The 21,523-nt window shown below is 27.0% G+C and overlaps 3 protein-coding genes across 3 annotated transcripts; 2 read left to right on the forward strand and 1 right to left on the reverse strand.

The window, feature by feature from the left end:
• Positions 1–1,152: 1,152 nt before the first annotated feature.
• Positions 1,153–5,119, forward strand: POLDIP2 (DNA polymerase delta interacting protein 2). The gene is made up of 6 exons (XM_011499300.1): positions 1,153–1,380; positions 1,521–1,667; positions 2,019–2,118; positions 2,882–3,223; positions 4,344–4,549; positions 4,775–5,119. The coding sequence occupies exons 1-6, from the start codon at positions 1,283–1,285 to the stop codon at positions 4,884–4,886; spliced, it is 1,005 nt and encodes a 334-aa protein (XP_011497602.1). The 5' UTR covers positions 1,153–1,282; the 3' UTR covers positions 4,887–5,119.
• A 687-nt stretch (positions 5,120–5,806) lies between these two features.
• LOC105361977 (bleomycin hydrolase) lies at positions 5,807–16,207 on the forward strand. Its single transcript, XM_011499301.1, is given in 5 exon segments — positions 5,807–5,982; positions 10,761–11,074; positions 12,664–12,975; positions 14,146–14,682; positions 15,569–16,207. Coding segments are annotated over 5 exon segments (1,389 nt in total). The 5' UTR covers positions 5,807–5,972; the 3' UTR covers positions 15,785–16,207.
• A 492-nt stretch (positions 16,208–16,699) lies between these two features.
• On the reverse strand, positions 16,700–17,105 carry LOC105362060 (uncharacterized). Its single transcript, XM_011499387.1, has 2 exons — positions 16,910–17,105; positions 16,700–16,829 (listed from the first exon to the last, which is right to left on the reverse strand). The coding sequence occupies exons 1-2, from the start codon at positions 17,011–17,013 to the stop codon at positions 16,700–16,702; spliced, it is 234 nt and encodes a 77-aa protein (XP_011497689.1). The 5' UTR covers positions 17,014–17,105.
• Between the last annotated feature and the right edge of the window lie 4,418 nt (positions 17,106–21,523).

Consider the following 21,523-nt stretch of genomic DNA (forward strand, 5'->3'; position numbering starts at 1 on the left):
ATTTTGTAAATAAGTATATAATACCCTATGCATATATTCAATATAAATTAATAATAAATTTCATCACTTACTTCCAAGCTTAAAATGCTTTGTTTTTGAAATTATGCTATTCATAATGGAAAAATGTTGAATAATGATTTAAAATATGATATTCATATATCGAATACGTGGCTAGAGTATTCACAAAAAATATTACGGTTGATAGAGATTAGATTCGAATACTTTGTATGTTGCACATCGAAGCAAATCATAAAAATTCATAACATATCTGCATGAAGTTTACAATTATCACCAAAGGTCGGTGCAGTCAAAGTATTAAGTATAAAGAAATTGGAAGTAAGCATAGTCGGACCGTGGCGCTCTCGTACCCGCTGCACATAGAATATTTTAAGAATATTTCGTAACTATACGCTACTGCTCCTTCCAATTCAATCTTCGAGTTATAATTCGCACGAAACTATAAATTACAATGGAAAGTTATCGGATAAAGTTTTGATAGGGCCCTATAAATCAAAGCAATGAACTCAAATGAAAACTTTATGCAGACGAAGTGACAATTATATTTTTGTATCTTTACAACGATCTTTCGAATATCAATTTAAATAAAATATCTTAAGTAGTCCTAATATATATATATATATATATATATATAATTAACAGAGAACCTTTGATTTTTATTTTATTGGAATATTGAATCTATACATTTGCTAATAAACCAAATGTTTATTATATTTTGTTCATAACTTTAAGCAGAGAGATTTTAATTGTAATGGGGCTAAATTTTGATCGTTTGACTTGTGAATTTTCATACAAAATAGTGGGGTAAAATAATAATTAGAAACATCAACAATATTGTTTCAAAGTCAACATGTTTTTCTCTTCAATAATAAAAGTATGCGTAATGAAATATTATTGTTTATCTTTCGTGCATAATTCCCTAGAATTTAACATAGTTTGTTATAGCACACGTCTGATTTTTCCATTATTAATTTGTCTCCCAATGCCCAATCCCTTATTCGTCTCCCATTCCGTTCAAATATCAATTCCCCGTCAATATTATTTCTACTCGGAATCTCGAAAATCAAACTCCACTAGTACGTGTCACGGACTGTAGAGCGCTCTACAGTATATGCAATTTAAGTATAGTGTGGTCGAGACCTCGAATGTTTGGAAATGACAATCAATAGGACTTTCAGTGTTTTATGCTGTGCATATCATGGCCGGTGATTAGCCGGAACATCCCTTCATTTAGTTTTGATTTATAAATTTATTTTTATCCACAATGGAACTATCACGGATTGCTTTGGGTAACGGATTAAAAAAGTCACTGCTTCATTTAACGAAAAGCGTCCTTTCTGTGCACGTGGCGAGATATATTAGGTAATATTGATATTACGTAAATAATATAACCTAGGTGCAAATATAATATAGCCACTAACTACCAGATAAAAATCTTAATAAATATTGAGTGCTTTGTTAAGCGCATAATTAATGAATGGCGATTATTTTTTTTTGTAAAGATTGGCTGAAGTGGGCAAGTTGGAAGCTCCAAAACTCCAAGGAAAGTATGAAACTGGACAGTTGATTTTACACAGAGTTTTTGGTTATCGAGGGGTTATTCTTTTTCCATGGCTTGCCAGAGTGTATGACAGAGATTTACCAAACAGGCAAGAAGAGTAGCTGTGTAAAAAAAAAAAAAAAAAAAAAAAAAAAAAAAAAAAAAAAAAAACAAATAAAAGAAAAAAAAGAAAAACATTCAAGAATGATTTTTATAAGACGATCATTAAGCTTGTGTATTATACACAATGTTTTATCATTATTATTATTAAATATTATTGTAATAATATACTTATAGATAAAATAAATATAAATTATCATTACAAATAATCAAAAGTAAATATAGAGATCTTAAATGTTAAAATTAATTGAAAAAATTATAAATATTTTTATGAATCGAATATTACATATTAATATGTATGTTAGAGATATTTATGTGTTTTCGATTTTCTTTATTGTAGTACTGAAACTGGAAATTTTAACGGAGTCGGAAAAGAAGTAAAAGGAAGAACACACACATTTTATCAAGTATTAATTGACCAGCGAGATTGTCCTTATATTGTACGTATCTGGTATATAAAATACATTTATTATTTTATATCTTTAAAATATGTTGATTTAAATATTATAAATGTATAAAACTTTTTGTATTTAATCACTTCACGTATTGAAATTTATTAATATACTCGTATATGTAGTATAATTTGTCATTAGAAATTTATAAATTTCTATATAGAAATGGATAGAAATTTAATAAATTAAAAACGTTCTTATATAAAAAGAACAAAAAACTTATGAAGATTTTTATTTTGTATTTTCTATATTATTGTACAATTTATACTTTTACTTTATGGATGGTTAATATTAAATTAACTAATAAACTAATAAACTTTTAAACCGCAATGTTATGAAATTAACAATAAATCATAAAAGCCTATTTTGTGATTATGAATACTCATCGATTCTTGTAAATAATTAATTTGTCGCATAAAGATTATGAGTAACAGACATTAAAGTACAGCACAATTGAAATTTGAATAATATATAAATCTTCCTCATTTTAAAAATTTTCAAGAGAATTAACTGCAATTAAAAATGTGTACTTTTTATATTTTTACAATATTAATAGTAAGATATTGTATTAAATTACAAATATATGATTATAAGCTTATAATTGCAACATTAGCGGTACTGGATTTAAATTTTATTTTACTTTAATGTGTAATATTTATTATACTTCTTTTATATATTATATAGCTCATTTAATTTTAATGTAAACGTATAATATTAATTTTCGTTACTGATTTTACTTCTATTATTATAGAGAGCACAAACTGAAGCCGTAACTTTCCTCGGGAATCATGAGAGCAGTCGAAGTCTTTATGCTATACCAGGTTTAGATTATGTTGCTCATGAAGATATTTTACCTTATACAACAAATGAAAAACCAGCTTTACAACACGAACTCTTTGATAAATTTCTCTCTTATCATTCGGATAAGGATCCACCTTTCATAGCTCAAGATACTCTACAGGCATGGCAAAAAAAAAATCACCCATGGTTAGAACTTTCAGATGTCCATAAAGAAACTACAGAGAATTTAAGAGTTACTGTCATACCATTTTATATGGGTTGTAGAGATAGCCAGGCCGCATCGGTATACTGGGTAATTTAATTATATTAATTATTGCAGACCCCTTTATGCATATTATACTACATAAAAGTTTATACAATCTAATTTTTGGTTACAATTTTAACAGAATAATAGCACCAATAATAAATTGTTATATCCAGTGTATAATATGCATATCTCTGTATCTCCATACCTAAAATCCATCTTGTATACTGCTTCAGTTGGTCTTTAAGGAGAGTCAAATTTGTTTGTATTTAAAGTCGTTGAAAATTAGTTAAGATATACTTAACTCATAAATTTTGGCAATAAACAACATTATAATTCAATTATGATTATGAATATATTAAGCAATCCATATAATTTGTTGTTCACTAGGTACGTGCATCCTATTAAATCTCTTTTATCATTAAGATATGAAACGTTTACATAAGCATATTCATTTTTATTTTTATTTTTAAATTAAAATAGATTAATTATACAATACTTAAGATATTTCTTTCTTGAATTCTTAAATTAAATTGTCTTAAACGATGCAAATATATATATAAGAAATAAATGTTATTAATTGTAAAATATTGCAAATAAATAAATTAAACAAAATAATTCAAAGGAAAATATGGGTCTCGACAAATGAATGTTTTATTGTTTTTCATTTAATTGTTGGTAGAAAAAGAATTTATATTAATTGAAGAAACATTTCTCATTATTTGTGCTTCCTTTTCACAGAATTTTATTATACATTGTTAATTTATACAAAAATTTTTATTAATGCTTACTACAGTTTCTGTGTATTTTTGTTTTTTAATTTTTGGATTATATGATTAAAAAGAAATAATTAATTATGTATATAAAATATTTTTCTAAATTGTATCTTTCTATTTACATTGTTTAGTATAACACTAAGAGTTTTTTATATAAATTTTTATTTTTATAATGCATTTATAGGATGTAAATGCCAATCATAAACCAACTCATTCGAGATTATGTGCTACTATTGTACTTAAATATTTAATATTTAATACTTTAATATTTCATATCACTATTCATCTTTTCACATAAGAATTTTTATTCTTAATGTGTTATTATTTTATAATAATAAGTCATGTTTATAAAAATCGTATCATGGTAAAAAAAAAAAGAAATTATTTTCCAGTGGCGTTATTGTATAAGATTAGAAAATCTTGGAGATTTAAGCGTTCAATTAAGGGAAAGACATTGGAGAATATTTAGTTTGTCTGGCACGTTAGAAACAGTAAGAGGGCGAGGTGTTGTTGGTCAAGAGCCTGTATTATCAAAGACCTTACCAGCCTTTCAATATAGTAGTCATGTTAGTTTACAAGCTCCCAGTGGTCATATGTGGTACGTATTTAAAAATCATATCCTACAGTAATATGATATAAATTTTTATTCAATACTAATCGAATAATTATTTTAAGTTAGGTCAAATATAATTTGAATTTTAAATATTTTACATTCAAATCTATTGTATATTAACATTGTAAACAGTAGTTCATCTCATTTGTCAATTATTAATATAATTTGTGTATTTACGACTGTATTTAAGCTATGTTTTGGCAATTACAGGGGAACTTTTAGAATGGAAAGAGAAGATGGATACGCCTTTGATTGTAGAATACCACCATTCTCTTTAGAATCAAAAACAGAAGACGCTGCAACTCCCAATCAAAATACCTAAATATATTTAAAGAATATAAAAGAAAATTTACTTAGACTAAGAACACTGAACGATTGAAGTTATTTTTAAGATATAACCTTAAAAAATTATTCGGTTTCAATGTAATAAATTAAACTCTAATGAATCACTAAATTAATTTTGTATATAACCTTATGAGTATTTAGCATCGCAAACGTAGATCTTGATAAACATTATAACTTTCTAAACTTGAAATGTAAGTTAAAAAAAAAAAACTATAACATAATCTTAGTATTGAACATCTTTTATTATTCCCTATTATATACATTTATTATATGATAACAAACAAATGAAGTGTAATGCTTGTAATGTGAAGTTCTGTATATTCTAATACTGATACATCTACTCATTTTTATTAATTAAGTGTCGTGTAAAAAAAAACAAATGTTATTGTAAATTAATCATTGACGACAAATATACTAATTTTTAAGAAATCGTTTATAAACATTAAAATTATTTTGTTAAGAGTAAGAGTTTATGAATACCCGCGTCTCCAAGAATAAAAAAATTAACATTAAACGAAAGCTAAAGTTAAAATGGAAATTTATCAATTTTAAAAATTATAATGAAGGGGTCGCAAGAATAATTTGTGCAAAATTGAAATTGCACAAACGCATGCCAATGGCACCGAATGCGTCGCTCCAAAACTACTACTAAACCTACAATTCCTCTCGTTACGCTAATTGAAAGTCTTTGAGAAATTGATTAACAAAAAGAAGAAAAAAAAAACGAGAGAGAGAATAGAAAAGCACAAGTCTAATTAGAATTGAAAGTTGAATGTTGACGGCCGGCACATACAACTTTCTTAAAGCACTGTTTGAAATTTCAATTTAGAAGCGTTATTCGTCAGGTTTGCCACAAGATGCCACTGCCCTCGGAAATAGGGCCCCGGCATCTTTGTTTTTCCAATGGCTGGCTCTCTTTCTTCGTGTTTCCGCAGTAGTAGTGACTGGTCGTATTTGTGCGTCGCCGCCGCTCGACTTGTGCCGTATAATCTCATTCGTACGAAAAGTATATTTTCAAACTCGTACTTTTTTCTCCTCGACACCTTTAAGCCACGGACGAGCTATGACTGCTAGTAAGTAATTCAGAGCATCGATTAACCGTTACGTTCTCTGCTCTCTTTTCTATCTTATACTTTATACTTGTACTGGTTAGAATTTCGATTTTCTTGTATGACAGAGAAAAAAAGGACAACGATATGTCGCCATACATTTGTCACACTTGGCGTGTCCCTTGGCTTTTAAATTTCGTAAAAAGTCTTTAATTTGTCAGTTTGAGCTGGTGCTAAGCGACCGGTCTACAATACTAATTGATATTGATTATTCTTTATGAAACGTGAGTGTTAAAAGGGTTTGCCGATAAGAGAGAAAGAGATAGATAGAGAGAGAGAGAGAGAGAGAGAGAGAGCCGCAAACGCGCTTTCTCCAGAAGAAATTGAGCGTGATATATAGGCGTGATGCACTTATTATAACTGCCATTAATTGATAAACACTACTTTCATAGAACATACACATATATAGATATATATATACAGATATATCATTGTCCTTTTTCTCCGCATGAAATTCGAGATCGAGTAAGAATGACGGGAGGGTGGAGGGGTGGGGTGGAGATAGAGACAGGAAGAGGATGAGCGAGAGATTTTATTTAATATCGAATGATAATGAGTGTAGTAAATTTTTCTTTGTGACAAATATACAAAATTTGTTATTGATTGTAATAAAGATCGTCGCTGTGAAATATAATGTAAACGAAGGTTAGTTTTTATCTGATCGATTTCCAATCAGTGGTGTTGATGCCGATACACTTAATATTATCAACCAACGTTGATAGAAGATACGTCCGTATTACTTTAGGTTCGGCAGAGCGAAGATAATCGGTACAGTGTTAGAGACTTTAGGTAAATTCGATTGAAGTGCCTCTAGCGGTGAAATTCTTTAACAATCCACATATTTTCAGATTACATGAGAAAGATGAGCGAAATGTGGAAAGGATTGAAAGAAAAACTTTTTGCCACGTTTCTTATGCTCCTTAGTCTCGAGATTATTTAACGTACAAATTGAATTTAATTCTGATGAGATTATAATTTATAATTTAAATGTAATGTTAATTTTCACAATAGAATCATCGTGTATGATAATTTGTAATTAAATCGCATGTAATATCAATTTCACTTATTTATTTATTAAAGAATTGTCGACTTTTGATTTCCACATTTGGTGATAAAAAGATAAATATCGCAGTCATTTGGTTTCGTACTATATTCACGAATGGAGCAGTGAAATTAGTCGTTATTAAACGTAAATATCGAACTTTCACAATTATCCAATAGCTTTATTTTGTCAAATTAACATTATTATTACATTCTTAATAAATATAAGATTCAGCCATACTTTACTCTTTAATTGAATTTATGTTTTCCTAAATAAGCAATCTAACAATATTATTACGTATTATTGAGTAAATATTTAAAAATACATTTCATAAGATCTATTTAATATGTAAAATTTATATTTTTGCCTACGGGTGATTGATTTTTAGCTCGTAAGGGACTTTGCTTGACAAATAAAATTTTCCACATCTACACATGAATTATCTATAAACATTATTTTCTCATTAGTCCGAGGATGAGTAATTTTTTATTTAGATCATTATTGAAATCTTTGAAATTAATATTGCCGAAATAAACGTAATTATAGTGAAATAAAAATTAATTTAATATACATTTATTAACTAATTAATGCATTAGAACATCTTACATTGTCAAGAATTGTATTACTAATATTGATAATAAATATATTATTTCTTCATTAATTATATATTATTAAAATACGATTATGGTTTAATGCATTACTGAAATAAATCAATATCTTTAACTTAATAATAATAAAAGTAATTTTGAGAAAAATTATTTAAAGTTAGGATATTGTTTACTTTACAAATTATACTTGACTACTTACAGTTATTAACGAATGATAAAAAAATTAATTGTTATAAATAATTCATGATCGAAAGTTAAATTGTTTGAAATTATAATTGATTGTGAAAATTACTGCAAGTCTATAAATATGCATAAAACGTTGATTAAAGGAAGTATTGATTTACGTTTTCTTTGACAATACGATTATAAATTATTTCCTATAAAATAATATATCTTTTAATATTTAAACTTTTAATAGATTTTCAAGAATCAGGCCCAAGATTAAGTCCATTAGAAGGTAAATTATTTTCTTTCAAACATAATTAATTCGAAGGAAATATTTATTTAAATATTGGCCAGAGCTTTACTCGAAACAAAATTTAATTAAATTTGATAGCATTTTAATTTACATAATACGTATGTGCCAATTAGAATTATCACTACATCGCGTTATTTCAATAACCATAAGATTTTAAGTTTTCAGAAAAGAAAACATTAGTCGTTCATCGATGAGCACTTGTAGTTTGCACGTGACTTGTCCGTAAATGTTTCTACATATACACATACTACACCACGCACACTGCTCCTTTATTTATTTATTTTTTATTTTATTTTTTTTTTTTCAACCTCTGACGTAACCTTGAAATGTGCATTTAAATCAGAGTATTCGCCTGCTGCAGCCTCTAATATTCCTAACCGTTACAATTTTCATTCGTGAAAATCATAGAAGCTGAACGTGATAATATATTATATTAACGTCGACATTATTAACTTGATATTTATTTGAATTATGAACACAGCATCGATAAGGCCAAATTAAAAATATTAACGAAAGCATAATTCATACTTGTTCCGTTACATTTATTCTTAATTATATGCGTTAATTAAGCGCGAAGAAGACAAATGCCTATGGGAAGCAAATCAATGGACCATGTAAAGAGTCATCAAGTAATCAATGTAAAGAGAGACATATGCTAGAATGATTGAGCAACTGAAGAATTTAGATTGATATTAAGTATTCGATGCCTACGTGCGATGAGATAATAAGCACTCGGCAAACATATTTAAACCCGTGCCAACCATGTACTTATGCATTGCAAAATGAAGCGGGATAATTAGGAGATAGTCGAGGCAACGCTTATCTCCTCCGGAAACGAGATTAGTGGGTCAGTCAGAGAGGACGAGCTAATCCGAGGATATGTGGTGTAGGTCGGGGCACGTCGTCTGCCACGAGGAAGCGCGCGACTGGCTTGGCGACGCTTCGTCGGCACATTCCTCTTTTAAGAAACATTCGCCCCCCCCTCCCCGAGATATCTAGCGAGGTGCTCTCGATTGGCTAATGTCGACTTTTCACGGGAATTATATTTTGTCGAGATTATGCGGCGATCGTATGAATGTTTACCAGGAAGGTTGACCGCATTGTAGCCAAATTAAGTACAATCGTGTAAATTTTTCACTTCTCTTTCTTTGTTTCTCCTTTTTTTTTCAACTTCTCCAACTTATGCTTGTTGCGAACTACAGGTGGTAGGATTATCAAGAGGTGAAATTTGACAAGGTTTGGGGGGGGGGGAGACAAATACACAATTTCATGTAAACATTGAAAAAAGTAAAAATACGATAAAAATTGTGTTTAATAGTTGTTTTTAATTATAATTTAAATAGTTTGTTTGTTTTTTTTTTGATCTACTTAAGTAATTTGCGATAAATAATAGTTAACATTAAAATATCTCAATCAAAATGTTAACGCCGTTTGATTATTTTTAATTTATACAAAAGAAAACGTAAGTTACTTTACAAATTTAAAAATAATATTCCTTGTGCAAGTGTATAATGTATTTATTTGAGCTACACAGAGGCAAACTCATGCATACAAATTTCCTGTTTTTAAAATCGTATACTTGTAATACTTGTTATTTTAGCTAAAAATTGTTCGTTAGTCTTTTCGTCCGTTGGCTTCCACCCACAACGATATATGGATAATTGCAAAGTTTGGAAAGAAAATAAAAATATCGTCAACATTTTTTCTTTCCTTTTTCCAATGATGTTTGAGCCATGTAGGTAGGCGCAAATTCGCCATAAACGATAAATTTAGAAATATAATGTTCATTTAGGAACATTTAAATTTCTCTCATAAAAATTAATAATGTAAGATATAACGAGGATAAATAGTCCAATAGTATCGATTGTTTGAAATTACATTTATAACGAAGAGAAAATAGTTAATTTAACATTATATTTGACATAAATGCAGTAGACTATTATTTTATCCTATTACTGACACGAATTTTGAATATTAAGAAAAACTACCTTATGGAATTTGTATTTATAATAATGTCTGTACGTTCCAAGAATACTTAAAATTTATTTTATAATTGAAACTACTAATCGTGTCATCACATCTTGTTAATTGACTTTTAAAAACTATCGAATCAAGCGTTCGCGCGTAGACATTTTGCTTAAAAAGATTCATGTAAATGTGTAATTGCTTTTGTTATTTATACTTTTATTATTATGATTATGAATTATTATTATGAATTGTTAAAGTTTTAAAATATTGTAAAAATATTTCAGCTAAATTTTAATAAAAATATATTAAATATATATATATATATATATATATGTATTTGAAAACATTCATGTAATTACATGACAAAGCTCTAATAAAATATGTAATTGATAACCTTTAAAAATAATGTCACATACATCGTTTAATAAAACATGTACAATCAATCAACTTAAATAATATTATTTCAACTATTCATCTTAATCTTATGTTGTTAAGGCCAATTTCCACTATTTGCAACTCATCTACAGGAATTGAAATATTTTAATACTATGTTCGTGCCAATAAAGTATAATGTACAATAAAGTCATATTATAAGCATACACAGTGAAATTGCTACATTAAATATTATTAATGTTTAACGGAGTAGCAGGTGTTTTATCTAAGGACATCCTCAGCCAAATACGCAGTAAATTCTACTCTGATCCACGGAATCTTCAGGCCCAAAACGTCTGCGCCCGAATCGATCCTTTCGAGGCTTGTCTCTCGCGCAAAACCGTCGAAAATACGAACCATGTGTTCCAGCATAAAATTGAGACCGAGGGAAAGCCAGTTACGAATCAAAAAAATACCGGACGCTGTTGGCTTTTCGCCACCCTCAATGTCATTCGAGTACCCTTTGTTAAGCAGCACAACCTCGAAGAATTTGAGTTCAGCCAAAACTATCTATTCTTCTGGGATAAGGTATTATGATATTTATTTATATTTTACTTTGATTGTATTTTTTTCTTTCTTTTTTTTACCATGGTTTTAAAGCGAAATAATTGCAAAATTCTTTTATCAGAAGATCAGCCTCATATAATAATCATAATTATAAACTTTTATCTATTCATTATTTAAATTTATATGTTTAAGTGGCCTCTTTACCAATAATAGTGTTTTAAAAGTATAAAAAACGTTCTATGGTATTCGGGAAAATAGTCGTCCAGTCTAAGCTACGTGAACACGAAGAAATTTAAATTAAAATTCATACTAAATCAAATCTAATTGTTACATTATTGCAATGACGAGTTCATTTCTTTGATATGCAATTAATGTCCGAATTATACTTTAGTCTTTTAGCTTCGGTTTTGTAAATAAGTATTGCATTTTAATAATTAAAAGGCCATCTTAAAATACATATCACAATTTAGTGTCAAGACAATATAGATGCGCCGTGCGCTATAGCGTAAGTAATGTTAGTAAAATTTTGACGTGACAATTGAAGAAATAGCGATTGCAGTAAGCTAGGGTTCGACATTGTAAATTATAAAGGTCTTGGAGAAATTATTGCACTGACAATTACAAATTTAATGCCAAGCTTTTCGTGAACAATTGCGTAAATTCAAAATATATAAATAAATAAATAGATAATATAATAAAGTTTGATAAATATAAATTTGTGGATTTTATTGATCAGAGCTATCGAAGAATAAGAAAGAATATCTTTCACAAGACTTTAAATTACATTAATACGAATCGGCAAATTGACAATAGCTGCATCGTAAGATTAGATTGTGAAACAAGTGAGTTGAAAAATCAACCAAGTTGGAGCTGTACAATTATTATATTGACAAGTAAATTTTTGGGAACATTTTTTCTTCTTCTTTTTTTCTAGACATTTTAAATGACAATCCAAAACTAATTTTTTTAAATATATTATACTCATATTGGGATGACTATACACAGTTAAATATTAATAAAAAATCATTTACAACACTTATTTTTCGCAACCTTTCCTACGTATGATTGTTATCTCATTTTTCTTCGTGACTTGATAAGTAAAATAAGCAGAATGTTACGTAATCATAACGCGAATGCCTTTTATTCGTTTATTTTAGAAAATGTCAATTGTTTTTATCGCGACGGAGTAGAAATTAATGTCAAATTAAGTTTAAAAAAAAAATCACGTTACTTTTGTCCCCTGGAAAATGCATAGAGTATATTTACCATATATAATTGGTTACTTCCTCAACATATAGTCAAATTTAATTATATCAACTACCACAGAATTTACGAATAATTACGTCGATAGAAAAAAAAAAATCGGTCGCTTTTAATTCTCAAAATACAAATTAACATTGCTCTAGAAAGTAATTTTCAATGGGAAAATGCTGAAATAGCGTTATCGTAAACTAAAAATAGAAAAAGAAGAAGAAAAAAACCCGAATACCTTCTCCTCGTACAACCTTACATACTTTAAGCATCCAAATAAATGTGTATATTAATAATTGAATTAAATCCTCGATTAAGGGCTTCAAATTTCAATTAACGAAAAAGACTTATGGGCGCAGATCGAGCGAAGTAACTACTTCCTGAACAACATCGTGAAGACGGCGAAGCGTGGCGACACCGTGGATAGCCGGGTCGGTTTGTTTTTACTCTAACTTCTTTTATATTTTTCAGTTATATGATTTAATGAATATTAAATAGAACTATTAATATCTATTAATATCAATCGCTATGGTCTCATGCCGAAAGTCTGTTTTCCCGAGAGCTTCTGCTCGGAGGCATCGGCACGCCTTAATGCCCTGTTGCGGAGCAAACTGCGGGAGTACGCCCATGCGCTGCGCATCCTTGTCAGTTCTGGAGCTTCGGACCAGCAGGTACGATGCCCGCAAATCGCAGGTGCTTATCGCTCTTGGGCCGAATGCCTCCAACGTTGATGGAGACGTCAGACTGGAATACGAGGAATGGTTTTTTTCAACCTTCCTTACGTTTCCAATTACGTTTACAATTCTCAAATTGCACTATCTTATACTGTTAAATTGGTATTATAACTTATACATGCTGCTGCACACTTATTACAGATATTTAATCAATGTTTGTAAGCAATTTTCTATTATGGGATATCGTTACATGATTAACCAAGACATTTTTAAAGTCCCATTACTTTCAAGCATTTAATTTAATTAAAAATCAATTAGAATAATAATTGATATCGAACGAATTTATTGATGTTGTAGAGTATTTTAAAGTTTCATAATCTCAGAAATTGAAATTCTGATTTTCTGTCCGCTTGTTTTTAAATAATTATTGAAATTGAAATCAATGATTATCACGTTCTTAACAACTTCTTTAATTGCGGATAATTAAAATAGAAATTTTTGTTACTATAATTAATTTTCTGTAATTTAAATGAGTTACGGATAACTTCGTGGTTTTAGATTTTTACGTATTTTTAAATAAGCACATAATCAAAAACAAAAAACAAAAAAAACAAAAGCAAAAAAAAAAACTTTATTAATATAATATAATAAAATAATAATTACGAATTGTTGAAAATTGAAAATAACGACCAATCAATATTTGAAGTATTGATATTAATTTTATGAGTATATTAAAATAATAATCTACTATCTTGATTTTGCCATTATAATCCTAACTTTATCTTTTTTTCCTTAAATCGTTGAACAACTTAATTATTCTTAACTTAATTTCATATGCTGAAAATAAATGCTTTAAATTTCAAACGAACGTTTCTAATAAAATCGCAGCTTAAGATATTTAAAAATAATTATCATACGAATAAAAATTCTATGATACTATAAATCGGATACGTATCGCAAATAGCTATGATCTCAATTATATCCTCTATCCATTGTTATTATTTTAATAGGAATTATCAGTATTTTGAATTGAAATATTATACAATATACAACTCGATAATTGTAATTACAAATTAAAAAATTATAAATTAATGCCTGCCTTAAAAGCAGCGAATGTGAATGTAATGCAAAATTAATGAAAAGTAACAAACCATTAACACTCGATAGATCCAGGAGCGCATTTTTGACCAGATGACGGTCATATTCCGCATAGTTGGTATATGCCTGGGTGTACCACCGGAAACCTTCGTCTGGGAGTACTATGACAAATCAAAGAACTACTGTAGCGTAGGCCCGGTAACGGGGCCCGAGTTCTATGAGAAGTATGTAAAGCCATACTTCAACGTCAATGACAAGGTCTGCCTCGTAACAGATCCTCGCTCAACGAATCCCTTTGGTAAGATCTACACGGTCGATTGCCTTGGCAATGTCGTGGGCGGGCGGCCCACTATCTACAACAATCAGCCTCCCGAGCTGTTGATGATGCTCTGTGCCGAAAGCATAAAGAACAACGAGCCTGTATGGTTTGGATGTGAAGTTTCGAAGAGGTTCAGCAATAAGGCCGGCATAGAGGACATAGGTTCCCACGATTTTCAGCTCATGTTTGGCACTGACATTCAAGTCGTAATGTCGAAGGCAAACAGATTATTATACGCCGAGTCCTCTATGTCTCATGCAATGGTCTTCACCGCTGTATCCTATAATGTGAGATATCTTGTTATTCTTATTTATTTTTTTTTAATTTCAATAATTCTTATACACGAGTCTTAGGATTCATCTTAAGGGACACTTTTATATATTTAGGGGCATATTTTATCTTTCGTTAAAAAAAATTATGTGCCTACTTCTCCCGTTACAAATTGTAAGCATTAAATTGCTCGTTATTATGGTAAATCATGCTATAAGGTCATTTTCATCAACATTTACCGCCACGGTGCTGTTTTCATTCGATTTTACGAAATTCTGCTTCTATTAATTAATACATAAAATATTTTATTATCTTTTATTCATCTTTATCAGTATAATGATCAGCATTAGAATGCGAATTATTTATAAAAATATAATGCTATTTGTCATTATAAAATAAAATTATTACCAGAATAAAGTTTATTATTGTATGCATGATAAACAATATAGTAGTTGCGATATTAATATACAATATTAATATTGAACATACAATATATATTTTATTATACACTATAAACAATAATTTTTCAGATTAGTAAACAGTTATTTGAATATTGTGAAAGAATTTATACAAATTTATTACAATTATAATTAACATTTTTAACATCCTAATGAAATATTTTATTTTTTATAATTATCTAATATCTAAATATTTACAATTATCTAATAATGGTGCAATTTTAAAGTTAAAAATTAAATGATTATTAAACGAGTATTAAATGTTTTTCATTACAGTGATAATGAAAGATAATGAAACAATTATTATATACCGTCAATGTTATATAAATTTTAAACAAAAATTAAAAAAAAAAATTTTAAATAGCATGATTTTTTATGATTGTATTTTTCAAAAAGTTTATCAATCAAATAGTAATTTTTTTTTTAATTTTCGTTACTTTTGTAGAAGGAAGGTCAAATCTCAAAATTCCGTGTTGAGAACTCTTGGGGAGATGATCGTGGAGATAAAGGATATCTTGTTCTTTCTTCCGAGTGGTTCAACGAATTTGTTTTTGAAGCAGTGATCGATAAGAAGCACGTACCCGCTGAAGTGTTAGAAGTTTTTAATCAAGAGCCAATTGTTTTGCCAGCATGGGACCCAATGGGCACACTTGCACAGTGATAAATTATAGGACTCTTAATTGTACATGTTAAAAAATATTTTGTAATTGAAGTGAACTATTAATCCAGAAACAAATGACTCATTCAAATATAAGTGATATTTCTTTTAATAAATTTCATACAAAAAATTTGGTACTTAAAGCTTGGAAAACAATGTTTGAATTATTATCATTAATATAAAAAAAAAATTTCATTAAAATTAGTAATTGTAATTGAATGTCACATAATGTTCAATAGATTTTGTATAATCCAACGTAAAAACAAGATTGTCATTTATATGAATATTATGTATATGAAAAGGAAATAGATAAATTTATCTATCTCATTGAGATGGTGAGCTAAATGTCACTATAAGCATTTACGATGCATTTTTTACTTATGAAATTAATATCGATATAATAATACTTCAGTGGTTTAAATAAGATAGAAAAATGAATATTTGTTTATCGCATTACACTTTTTTTTTTAAAAACATAAGATCTTATTACTTTAAACAAATAAAGATTATACTTTGAAAAGATTTAATTTATTAACAAAATATTTCCTTCTTTTTACAAACCTTTTATTTCTCAATCGCATGAATCATTTTGTAATTTTGTAATTTTTTAATCGTATGCTTCCTGACGCTATAATAATATTTTAACTTTGCCCAAACGCCCTGACACATTTTCTGCAACCGTACGTCATTATCGTCAATAGCGAATGCATATATACTTTTTACCATTCTTTTAGTAATTTTCAAATATCCTTGCTGTAGTAAACTCAATGCTAAATAAAGCTTACAACGAGCAGCTAATTGGGGATCACGTAATTGCATTGATAATTTAAATTGTTCCAGTGATATTTCTCCTGCTATTTTTGCCTGTTAAAAGTTTAATAATTACATACAATTCTGGACTATCTAATTTTGATAATTTTACAAGAAGCTTACGCAATTATCAAATTCATCTCCTAACGATGAAAAAGCTCCTCCTAACGTTGACAACCACGACATTCCATTATTTATATTTTGCTGTATCATAAGCATCCGAGTTAATTTTTCATTCCTAATTTAAAAAATATATCTTTTATAATTTATTCGTGCTCAAATTTAATTTACATAATAATACTATTTATTAATGCTAACCAAGCATAATCAATAAATTGATATTTTGGATTGCATAGCTTAATTAAAATTACAGGATTTAATTCCTCTGCGTTTGTGGTCGTTTCAAGAAAATCTGTAAGCATGTTGATTACAGAGTTTCGATAAATATCAGAACGATGTAAAGTATCAATGAAAATCGAAACTAAATATGCGTTAAATCCTTTTTTACGCAATACTATTGGATTAATTTTTCGTTTTGGAAAAACATCCTTTACTAAATTAATATCAAATGTACATACAAAATATGGTGTGACAAAAATGTCATCGTAAACTGATTCTTTATTATAAATTATTAATCTTACTCCATTAACCATGTTTATTGTTATAAAATTTACTTATAAAAATATTTATCAATATAACCTAACTTTAAGGTTATATTAAATCTTGAGATAAATTATATATGTATAATCAATATTTCTTTACAGAATATAAAAATACAGTTGTTACAAATATATAACAGGTGATTTAACATCTTCTTTATCCAAGTTAATTTAAAATTTTATTTAGTAAATTAAAAATAATAAACGAAATAGAATTCTACGATCTATATACACATAAGGTTGCAACTATACTGCAATTCCTTTTCTATTTCTATATATTTGATGTGATTACTGACGGATTAGTAATATTATTCCCTTAAGAAGTGAGATAAAATTGTTGAAAAACAAAAAAATCTTAAGAAAGTATATGGGTTAAGTAAATCAGATTCGCCGATAAAAGTGGCTTTATAAAAATTACGTAATATCTTTAAAATTGAAATGAAAAAAGTACAGCTCCTTATTAAATTTATAATCTTACAGTTTATGTAATAAAAAAATGCTAGATATATATATTTTAATTTGCTCAATTTAAATATGTTTTTTAATTTATTTGTTTCTTTATAGTATCTTTTTAATTTAAATCCAAGTCTACTTAATTTTAAACTTTTATCAATTTCGTTCAATGAAAGATACAATGCAAATGATTTCACAGCTACCATCGTTTGTCCTTTGGAATTAAATGAATAAATTATTTATGTACAATAATATAATTATACGTATAATAAAAATATAAATATTCATAATACTAAGAATAAAATTATTATAAACAATTTAATGATACGGTAATGTCCATATTATATTATATATTACATTAATTATTTAACTTAATACCAACGTGATTTAATAATCAATAATATAACTTAATAGTAAATTTAACAAAAAATAAATATTTGCCGACATAAGGGTAAATAAATTCTTAACACAACTTCTGCATCGACGCTGTAATTTAATAAACAAATATACAAAGAATTATTTGTTTCATTTTGTTATCATCGACAAAATGTTTATTTAAATTTGCTTCTTTTTAAGGTATTTCGAAAAAATAACACAGCATAACAAACATATTTATTATTTTAATTAAATTTCATCAAATTTCATCAAATGGCATAGTATTAAAAATTGCATAAAAAATTGTAAAAAAATTTGCTCGATATTTAAATTAAGTCACTTTGTTGTTAAACGTATGAAATATTTACTAATTTTATAATATTAATGAAAAGTGACTCCTTATCAGGATCCTTAAGACCGAATAAATTCTACTCATGCGTAAAAAGTTAAAGAGAGGTTTCGCGCCATCTAATTTAAAAAATAATACAGATCAAATTCATTTGTTCTATTATATGATAATAATATTTATTATTTATTTAAATTTTATTAGGGAATCTATGATTTTTTTTTTTTTTTTTTTTTTTTTTTAATATCTATTGCATCTAAGTACAATTTCATAAAACATGAAGTATATTCGAAAGTTACCAATACTTTTTCAAATCGTTGCAATATAATTCAAAAGAAAACAAATTTCATTCTGCTACGCGGTAGTCTACCAATGCCAATAAACCTCGAATTTGGTTGATTTGGTTAAGTTTTAGGTGAAGTGATAGAGAATTCTTTCACTGAATATGAATTATAAATGATATTTTAGTTTTTCACTTTACTTCCAATAAAACTATCTTTTTAATTTAAAATTCTATAATTCTTAATATTATCAAATAATTGGAATTATAATAAATTCTTTTATCCAAAAAGCAAACAATAAATTCTGAATGTCTGCAGTTTATGTTTGTAAATTTGAGTTTTACTTACAAATGAATGCCTGATAAATAAAGAAACAAGAAATATTATTTATTTGTTAATAACGTTTGTCTAAAATATTAGATATACAATGACTCAGATCTATTTAGAGAAGGAAAATAAAAGATTGCACGACGTCTCAAAGAGAATAGAACATTTGAAAGTAGAATAATAAGCGTTGAAAAATTTTAAGAATGAATGGATTAAAGCATAAAAAATTAACTGGAAAAAGCAATGAAAATATGTCTTATTATTAAATATTCTTGATTAAATTTGATTAAATTGATAAAGAAACTTGAAAAAAAGCGATCTCTTTAAAAATCTCAAAATATTGCATACGATAGAAAAACGAAATAAATATTTTAGTTTTTATCATAGTCATAATAGTATTTAATTATGTGTTTGTAAAACAAAAAATAAATATAATGGTTCTACTTATAAAATTGAGATTAATGAAGATGAGGTTGATACTTATACATGCTAGTCGCTGCATAAAGAAAACCGAATATTTAGCAAGTTTTATAATAATTAGTGATTAATATTTAAAATGATTTCGAGTATTACTTACTAAAAATAATATAATTTTCTCTACCATAGTAATCGGCTAATAAACAAGTTAGATGAGATACACATTTATGTATGGTCGAATGTAAATGTATTCATTTGCAGATTAGTGTGTCTTATACGGATTCATAAAGTATTAGTCATTTATCTATACACTTCTGTTTGTATAAAATTAATTTTATTACAATTATTAATATTATTACTATCACTACTACTGTTACAATCATTATTTCTACTGTTACTATTCTTACTACTATCATTATTATTATTATTATGAAGTTCTATCTTATTGATCGATAGTTTTCTATTAAAAATGTTATTTATGATAGAAATTTAATTGTTCGTAGCATTCGTTTTATTATAGAAAAATTTAGTTCGGTTATTTTTCAAGTTATTCGAAATATTAATTCAAATAGATGATGAAGGTAATAATAACAAAAGACACCAATTATTTTCGTAATTCAAATCTATTCAAATAAATAATTTAACAAATGAATCACTAAAATCAGATTTCATCTGTAATTAATTATATAAATCTCTGATTAAACGTATAACAAATTATATTAGTTAAATATAAGTTATAGTAGTCATTTAAAAAACGAGTTTAAAACTGAAATCTGAAATGTATTATAGATAATCAGTGGATATTAAAAACAAAACGATATAAAGTTATTTGAAAAATTATTTTTTTTCAACAACGCTGTTACAAAACTAAAAGGCGTTTTAAAAGATTATGTTAAAATTGTAAAATTATATTGCAATAAGATATTAAAAATGTTGGTGAAAAAATTTATAAGCGTAAATGATTGCATTTGTAGCCTATTTTTTCAAAGATACTTTAAAACAACTAGTTATTTATATTCGTGTTTGAACAAGAATTTCAAAATTTTATATAAATAATGTACATACAAAAATAATGCTTTATATATATATATATATATATATATATCAAATTTTAGAAATATTCGCTATAACCTTTTGCTTACGCACCCGTGCATCAATGTTACATGAAATATAAATTTATACAACTATTGCAAATATTATTATTTATTTACTTTCTTAAATTATTAATAAATATCCAATACTAATAGTAACAAATCATTTATAAATATAAGAAATTTTTTATTTATTTTAATTTTATAATTATTATATAATGTATGTGTGGCTTTTATTGTAATAAAAAATTTTCTTTTTACATATAATATTTTTTCTTCCGACTTCAATTATTCTATTTAGTTTCTTCTTTTTCTAAAGAATTGTCCGAGTAAACAAAATTCAATTAATAGCTATCAGGACATAGAATCCAAAAAACTTCAACCTCGTATCATATGCTTTTTTCCAGAACGTTAAAAAAAATATTACTTTTTTTAATTGATAGAAAAACATACATTAATCTAGAGAATGTAATAAGCAAATAATTTATTTAAAATAAAAAATTTGATCGTAAATATGTAAATTCAATTTTTTCTTATATATAAGAAACAAAGAGGGAAAATTATTTCATATAAAAACGTTTGAAAGATAACGTTATAATTGAAATAAATTGTCCAGTACAAAGCTTTATAAGAAATTATGAATCTTAAATAAAAATGTCTGTAATTTTGAACTAAAATAGGATATGAAATGGAAAAATCTTGTGTAAAATGTAATAAAATATTTAGTTTTAATTTATTTGAAAAGAATCTTTTAAACGAGAATGTTGCTTTGCAAAATATCGATATACCGAACTTAGAATAAAGATTTGTAAATGAGCGGCTTTCCACAATCAATCGTAATAATGTCTCACAGCGATTATTTAAATAATTATATAATTTCAAATTACTCCTTGTACCTCGCGCATAGAGATCGATCGTTTTTGATTATCCAGAAAATTGTTATCTCTTGGTGATGTTTTTTTAACCATTTAGAATTGACTGTT

Source organism: Ceratosolen solmsi, unplaced genomic scaffold (genome assembly GCF_000503995.2).
Source record: "Ceratosolen solmsi marchali unplaced genomic scaffold, CerSol_1.0 scaffold2, whole genome shotgun sequence".
NCBI classification, from domain to species: domain Eukaryota; kingdom Metazoa; phylum Arthropoda; class Insecta; order Hymenoptera; family Agaonidae; genus Ceratosolen; species Ceratosolen solmsi.

What these genes read in the sequence shown, in the direction of transcription:
- POLDIP2 (XM_011499300.1), top strand. Translation starts at nt 1,283, where the DNA reads ATGGAACTATCACGGATTGCTTTGGGTAACGGATTAAAAAAGTCACTG. An exon ending in CACGTGGCGAGATATATTAG is followed by an intron (nt 1,381 to 1,520) that starts GTAATATTGATA and finishes TTTTTTGTAAAG; the next exon opens with ATTGGCTGAAGTGGGCAAGT. An exon ending in GCTCCCAGTGGTCATATGTG is followed by an intron (nt 4,550 to 4,774) that starts GTACGTATTTAA and finishes TGGCAATTACAG; the next exon opens with GGGAACTTTTAGAATGGAAA.
- LOC105362060 (XM_011499387.1), bottom strand. Translation starts at nt 17,013, where the DNA reads ATGCTTACAGATTTTCTTGAAACGACCACAAACGCAGAGGAATTAAAT. An exon ending in CAATTTATTGATTATGCTTG is followed by an intron (nt 16,830 to 16,909) that starts GTTAGCATTAAT and finishes TTTTTAAATTAG; the next exon opens with GAATGAAAAATTAACTCGGA.